The sequence below is a fragment of the Crocodylus porosus genome, unplaced genomic scaffold (genome assembly GCF_001723895.1).
Source record: "Crocodylus porosus isolate Cpor-Errol unplaced genomic scaffold, CroPor_comp1, whole genome shotgun sequence".
Classification (NCBI taxonomy): domain Eukaryota; kingdom Metazoa; phylum Chordata; order Crocodylia; family Crocodylidae; genus Crocodylus; species Crocodylus porosus.
In genome coordinates, this window is record NW_017728943.1 from 71,325,198 (window position 1) to 71,333,262 (window position 8,065).

The 8,065-nt window shown below is 39.6% G+C and overlaps 1 protein-coding gene across 1 annotated transcript; it reads left to right on the plus strand.

The window, feature by feature from the left end:
• Nucleotides 1-322: 322 nt before the first annotated feature.
• LOC109319780 (histone H3.3) lies at nucleotides 323-7,167 on the plus strand. The gene is made up of 3 exons (XM_019549555.1): nucleotides 323-485; nucleotides 2,792-2,945; nucleotides 6,503-7,167. Exons 1-3 carry the CDS (start codon nucleotides 358-360, stop codon nucleotides 6,629-6,631), a joined length of 411 nt encoding a protein of 136 aa, XP_019405100.1. The 5' UTR covers nucleotides 323-357; the 3' UTR covers nucleotides 6,632-7,167.
• The last annotated feature ends 898 nt before the right edge of the window (nucleotides 7,168-8,065 follow it).

The following is an 8,065-nucleotide window of genomic DNA, read 5'->3' on the forward strand; positions in this document are numbered from 1 at the left end:
GGAGGGCTCAGCTAAAGTGGGGGTCTCCTTCCCATCCCCCCAAGGCAGTCAGATGGGTGGGGGCGGGGAGGGGAATGGCTTAGTGCTGGTGTCTCCACTGTGCGCCCTCAGGAGTCCCATGTGCAGGCAGAGTGCGGGGCCTCCTCAGCTCCTTGTCATCCTGGCAGGGTCGTGCTGGCTGGGGGCGGCTGCTGCTGCTGCTGTGGAGACACGGGAGCTTTTGGGGGCACCCCAAACAGGAGACTCTCCAGCAAGCCAGGGCGACTGGGTTGCAGCGCCTGATCGCTGGCTGCTGGCTTCTTTTCTTGTGCATGCGTGTGTGACCGGTAGGTGTGAGGAAGAGAAGTTTGCGGGAACATGGCTCGTACCAAGCAAACTGCCCGTAAATCCACCGGCGGGAAGGCACCTAGGAAGCAGCTCGCTACAAAAGCAGCTCGCAAGAGCGCGCCCTCTACTGGCGGGGTCAAGAAACCTCATCGCTACAGGTACAGCAATGGCTAGGGACAAAAGGCTGCCAATCCAACCTCCTCGTAGTGTATTGGCAGCATCAGTCAGAGTCGGACTTCTTTCTTTTTTTTTTCTTTTGGGGGGCTTCCTTTCAAAATCCTCACTGGGATTGTATTAGTCCAGCTTTTGCTATTGCCTCACCTGATTTTGAGTGACTTCTGGTGTTGATTGCAAACCCATTGTTGGCCCCACTGCCTCCATGTACCCACCCTGAGACCCCATGCGTTTTAGGGGGCGGATAATTAATTTTGAAATTCAGTTTTTATGCTTGTGACATCATTTAAGCACAGATTAATTGGCATCCAACCATACCTGGAGCTTGGGGATTGGGCTTTTAATTAATTTCAATATCCTACTTGAATGGAACCCTTCCAAACTTGAATGTGTAGAACTGATTTTGTTTTTTTAATTTACTTCAACTGGTCCAATTCTGGCCTCGGCGTGTATTTTGCTGTTTTAATGAGCTGAGGGTGTAGTTAGAGCAATCTGCCATTAGAGGGCAGGAGATGTCTATACATAAGCAGGGCCTGGAACTACAAATAATTTTACTTGGGTAAGGTAAAATAAAAGACTTGTGTGGAGGAGGTAATAAGCGAGAATTAGAGGCAAATCTCTTGTTGACCCTTGTCGAGAAGTAAACTCTTCATTGTGCAAGGGTCCTTCTGGGTGGAAGTGTTTTAATCTATGATTGTTCATCTCTATGCACAATTGCTCGTTATCAAAAATCCCTCTTGGGAGCAGCAAGACCTCTGGAAAAAATTAACTTATTTATGTCATAGAATTGTAGGAAAATGAGTGTTGGAAGGGACCTCAGGAGGTCATCTAATCCAACCCCCTGCTCAAAGCAGCACTGTCCCCAACTATCACCCCAGCCAAGGCTTTGTCTGCCTAGGCCTTAGATGATATAGCTGGGGATGGTCCTGCTCTGAGGACCATTTTTGAAATGCTACAAGGACAAACCCAGTTTGACACAGAATTTCTGGCCCCAAGGTAGTTCTTTAGATAATGTGGATGGGACTAAAAGATGCAAACTTCAGCAAGTGGCTTACAGAGGATTTCCCAAATGTTCACAATGACATATTCACAGTACTGATACTGAGGATACACTGTGTTTGCAAAAAAGATGCCAGTAATGTTAGAAGTTTGGTTTTGAAGACACACAACACTAGTTTAAAAGAAACAAAACAAACTTTTACGTTCTTGGGATAAAACTATAATGGGAGCTGCTGTATTTTTTCACTGTTAGTTTTATGATTCTGTGTTGGCCGTGTCTTAAGGGGAGAGGGTATATTTTTAATTTTTAAGGGTATATTAGCTGGTGACACAAAACCCTAGGGGGAACTTATGGTATGACTGGACCAGGTGACTTTGTTACATTATAGCATGCCTTGTCTACACTAAGACTTTAACACACATCAGCTAACATGTGTTAATTAACATGTTATGCACCTTTTTCCTAGTGAAGACAAGGCTTTTGAGGGCCCACTCTTGCCATTTTTCCACATGTGGGATGTCTGAGTGCAGTAGAAGTTCCGAACAAATCAGTGGTGAGGTCAGGCCCTTTATTTGTAAGTGAAGTTGCATATTCTAAATATTAGGATGCTTCTAGCCAAAACGGAGCAGTTCCTACTTGAGTTAAGAATATTGAATAATTCAACTATAGAATTATAGAAAGTGAGAGTTGGAAGGAACCCCAGCAGTTATCTAGTTCAACCCCCTGCTCAAAGCAGGACCATCCCCAACTAAATCATCCCAGCCAAGGCTTTGTCTAGCTGGGTCTTAAAAACTTCCAAGGATGGAGACTCCACAACCTCCCTGGGTAACCTATTCCAGTGCTTTACTGCTCTCCTAGTTGGAGAGTTTTTCCTAATGTTTAACCTAAACTTCCCTTGCTGCAACTTGAGACCATTGCTCTTTGTTCTGTTATCTGCCACTACTGAGAACAGTTTATCTCCATCTTCTTTGTGACCACCCTTCAGGTAGTTGAAGGGTGCCATTAAATGCCCCCCTCCTGCTTCCCTCCTTTTAAGCCTATATAAGCCCAGTCTTTCCTCAGCCTCTTCTCAGAAGTCATGTCCCCCCAGGCCCCTAACCATTTTCATTGCCCTCCACTGGACTGTGTCCAATTTGTCCACATCCTTTCTGTAGTGGGGGGCCCAAAATTGGACCCAGTACTCTAGATGTGGCCTCATCAGTACCAAATAGAGGGGAAGAATTGCTTCACTTGATCTGTTGAAGTGTGATACTTGTTCATATTCATTGCTTGTCTTTCTCTTAATTAAAGGCCGGGTACTGTGGCCCTCCGTGAAATCAGACGTTATCAAAAGTCTACTGAACTTTTGATCCGCAAACTTCCCTTCCAGCGTCTGGTGCGTGAAATTGCTCAGGACTTCAAAACAGATCTGCGCTTCCAGAGCGCTGCTATTGGTGCTTTGCAGGTAAGAGTTAAAAGAAGGCCATTTTCTTAGGCCTGATTTAAAAGAATCTCTTACGTATAGAGGAGCTTGTCTAGCTGAAGGCGGTTGTTACTCAGACTTAACGTGTATGCCTCTGTGTTTTTATGTTTAGAAAGTGGTTACTTGACGTCCCTTTTTGTTAGTTACAACTCTTCAGAATTAGGATGCTGCTTAAGCAAAATGAGTTATCTGATCTTTCCCATGCAAATGACCAAAGAATTACCAGGGACTAAGGGACCATCCCTAGCATACCTATGATTTTTTAATTTGTTTGTTTATTTTTTTGCAATTCATTTCTGTAGAGACCCTTGAATGCTAGAATTGAGCTGTAAGCAAAATGTTTACTTGTTTTAAATGCTGGAGAAGAGCTTTACAAAGGAAACAACAAATCAGAAACAGGATGGTACTGTTGAGACATTACTATAAATAAACACACAACTTAATTTCTAACTTTTCTATAGGACGTCTTTTTTAGTCTTGGGATAAAACACAGATAATGTAAGAACTGTAAAGAATATTTTTCTTAGTGCAGTCACAGATAGTGGCATGCTGTTCTTTGTTACTGTGTGAGAGAGAACGTGATAGGTCAGTTGCTTATACTCATGCAATTGGCCAGGCTGTTTCTATGGTTAGTTAAAATTTCACTTGATTGGTGGACTCCAGAATTAGGCATACATCAATTCTAGGTGAGTTGATACTGCCTGTGTTCTACTTGTCCAGAGCAATTAATGCCATATCATGAAATTAATCTGTAATTAGGATAAAATAATCCACTCTGATATGGCAACAACTCCTTAAAAATGCCATGAATGCTTTCTTAAAGTTCTCTCAGAAATCTCCTTTTTCACTTGTGTTGTATTTGTATTTAGTAGAGCTTTAAGATAAAGCTGTCGTTTCTTCGCTCCTGCTTAAACTTTATTGGAGCTAACATTTATGAAAGACGAGGAATTTGTGTGTGGAATATTGGTGTATTTGTATTCATGCACAAGCAAAGTTTTTTTCTGTGTGGTGTTTTCCCTTGAGACCTTTGCTTAAAAGAAACCTCCAGTTCTGATACAAAATTTCTTATAATGCATTTAGGAAACGGAGGCTTGTGTGCAATATAGTGGTTATAACAGTGTGATTGCAGGTCTGTTGTTTGAGTTGTGCCGTATGCTGAGTATGTTCCTGTGCAGTACTGGTGGCTGCTTATTGATTCTGATCTTTAATTTTTTTAGAGTAACTTAAATACTGCTTTTTTTCTTAATCGCATCACATTTAGTCAAGAAAACGACATAGATAAAATGATTGCAACTTAGCGACTTTATCCAGTTGTGACTACTATATTCAATGCTGCGATCCTGTCCACTTGTCATTTTGAAAAATACACTACTTTTCTGACTAAAGATCAGTTGAGTAGAATTTCTCATGATAAACATTTGCAGGATCAAACATGTTTGGGTGGGTGGTGGTGTTTGTCTTTAAACCCAGAATATGGTATTAGAGGGGACTGTCTAAGGCAACTGCATCATACATTCTCTCTCAAAATGATATAGCTTTATCTTAAAAGTAGTTAGGAGTAGAGGACACCAAAACCTACCAAAAGGCTATTCCAGTACCTCACTGCTTTTGAAGGTTAGAAAACTCCTAATTTCCAGTTGAAACTTGTTTGTGCCCAGTGTATAGCCACTTTTTTTTTCTTGTGTCAAGTTGTCCTTTGCTTAATTAATGTGTGCATTTTTAAAGCAAAAATATATGGTATGAGGTCCTGCAACTCCTTTAGCATATACTTACTCTTAATGACTGATTTCAGTGGAAGTACACATAATTTAAAGTTGAGCATCTATACATTTTCCCCAGCTCATAGCCTTTGGCTTTTTAAGTCCTCTAACTAGTGTTCTCAATCAGTGATAGTAAGTAGGAGAGCTTTTGAGCTCTGTGGCTTGTCTGTATGAATCTTTTTACCTTGAATGAATTGATTTCAATAGTAACTGAAGATAGCTAATACGTCTGCAAAGACTAATTTGGACAGACTCCCCATGTTCATGCTGGGGCAGATTGCTGGTAATCTTTACTAGTAAAAGTATTCATAATGTGGATATAGCTAAACTGGCAAAGTTGCACTTATCAGTACAGTAAAGCCACCCCCTCACAAATTGGTGTTTGTGGGGGGGAGAGTGGAAACTATACTGATGAAAGAGCAGTGTTGTCATTATAACTGCCTACGCAAACATCTGTGTTGGTCAGGGGTCCTTGCCTGTTCATGCTGCTGGCTCACAGCTTTACCAGTAGAAATCTAGAGTGTAGACTTGTCCGAGTTTCAGGCTAGAAATTGTAGTCAGCCTAGAGGGTATGTCTTGACAGCCAAAAGCTGCGACCTTCCCCTGCCATCCCCCTCTCCCCCCAGTTTGACTCTTCCTAATTGGCTCAGGAAGCCCTGTTTTGATTCAGGCTAATATGTTTCAATGCTGTGTGAAAATCTTGGTCTATTTTTTTTCTTTTGGCTCTCAGATACCCTTTTTGCTACAGTGTCTTGTCTGATCATTCTATTTACAAATACTCTGCTTTAAAACAAGTTGACATTAAGTTTACAGAGTCTGGAAAAACCTTATGCAACCTACCAGGTTTGCTTAGCAGTTTCTATAGTTAGAAAGTTTTATGTACACACTTTCTGTAGTAGTAGGATGTAACCTGAAAATTATTTGTTATACCTAAATGATTGCTAACCTTAAGCAACATAAATTCTTGCCAATAAAACTGCTGCTGATTCTTGTATAATGGTGGGATTTGCTGGGTCTTGTTTCTTTAAAGGAGAGAGAGATTCTGAGAGTATTTTAATAATCGAATATCACCTTTTTATTTATTCATGTGGGTACTATCAGAATCTTTCTGTAATTCTCTTCAGAGGGCATTACCATTCAATAACAATAGTGTATCACTGGCTTAAACTTCGTTACAGAAGTCTGCTAGCATTTCTTTGTCAGCTAGGGATGTTTTGATGAGCAGATATAGCCATACTAGTGAAGCTCTGATGCAGATGCAGTTCTGGCAAAGCTGCTACTGTCTATGAGAGCTGGTGTAACTAATGACTGGAAAAACTCCTGCCAGTATACACTGCACCAACAATAGGGGGCTCTGCTGCTGTAGGTAAGGTGGCAACAGCCCTGTAATGTAGGAAGGGCCTTTTTTGGGGGGCCAAGATGCAGAAAATGTCATCAACTAAAATAAATGGACTATATGCTGGTAGTCTTTAGAAAAGAGTTAGTTAGAGATTCTTCTACTGTTTTAAAAAAATACAAAACTAGGTACATAGACTAAAGATAAATGCTTACACTGAAGTTATAGGCAGAAAAGTTCTTTGGGTAAATGTGATAGTTTTTTTTAGACCAACTAGATACTTGGAAAAAATGTTCTTTACAAGCTTTCAAGAACAAACACCCTTCTTCAGGCATAGGGAAATTACACTGAGGTTATTGGGGTTCTGCTCTGGGCACTGTGGTGTCCTGTATGTAAAACCACTCCTAACTTTTTTTTCTTTTTTTTTTTTTCTCCTTTAATAGGAGGCAAGTGAAGCCTACTTGGTTGGCTTGTTTGAAGATACCAACCTGTGTGCTATCCATGCCAAACGTGTCACAATCATGCCAAAAGATATCCAGCTAGCACGTCGCATACGTGGAGAGCGTGCTTAAAATCCACTATGATGGGCTTATCATTCTCAACACACAAAAAATCTCTTCTTCCTGTTTATTGGTAGTAATGAACGTTAGATATTTTTTCCATGGGGTTAAAAGGTACCTAAGTATATGGTTGCAAATGGAAAAATAGGGGACAGAATCGGGTATTGGCAAGTTCTGTTTTGTTTTGTTTTGGGTTTTTTTTCTCATTTTCATTTGTGTGTGGATTTTTAATATAAATGCGGGGACATAAAGCATTAATGCAGTCAAAAATGTTTCAGTGAACAAGTTTCAACAATTCAACTTTATAACAATTATAAATAAACCTGCAAATTTTTCTGGACAATGCCAGCATTTGGATTTTTTTAAACAAGTAAATTTCTTATTGATGGCAACTAAATGGTGTTTGTAGCATTTTTATCATACAGTAGATTCCATCCATTCACTATACTTTTCTAACTGAGTTGTCCTACATGCAAGTACATGTTTTTAATGTTGTCTGTCTTCTGTGCTGTTCCTGTAAGTTTGCTATTAAAATACATTAAACGACACTTGCTTTTAGTCTTCTTTTTTTTTAACTTTTAAATTGGATCATATTTAATCTAAATGTTCAGAGAACAAGATTCTGGAGGATTCTTCATTCCTCTTCCCTGTCAGTATTACAGCTGAATGCTTCTAGTACTGTTTAATATTAAATCTTTGTACTATGTAACCCTTAATATAAGTAAATCTTGCATTACCTAAAATAGTTTCTGTTTTAATGCATCTTTAATATTGAATGTTAAGTAAAAACACTGGAACTTTGAGTATTTAAGGTACAAGCAATACTTTGGTAAGTATATCAAATGCATGAAGGGACTAGGGTGTGGAAATGGTATGTAAACTTCAAGTGCTATAATATTTACCATGGGTGGTGAGGGGGTGAATCATCAGCTCTGTTAATAATTTGGCTTTTTACCTGTACCCCCAATACTTAATCTGAAGGAGGCCATGTTTGTTTTGAAGATGTTCTTTTTGTTTAAGCCAAATTTTTTGACTGCTGTGCAAGTCCAGTACATGTTATGCAGAAGAGTTATGAGCAGTTGTACAAGTTTTCTTGATACCCAATACAAGCAGTAATCGGATACCACAGTACTGGGCAGATACTACAGTCTTAAATTATAATATTCATTTCCGATTTTTTAACTTATTTTGGTTATGTCTCCTCCTTTATGTTTTGTTCTCAGTGAACTTCTAGCAGATGACTAAGTGAATTACTCTTAGTGAATTACTGGTTGAAATGGTAAAGTTAAGTTAAAATTAAATGTTTAAAGCTTAAATCCACATTTGGAATTGTTGATATTATCACCTGAAAATTGATTAAGGATTTTGATGATCCAGGTGAGAAACAATACAACTCATTTCTAATCAGCAGCTCCAACACCTAATGCACTAAGCTACAGTGCACGA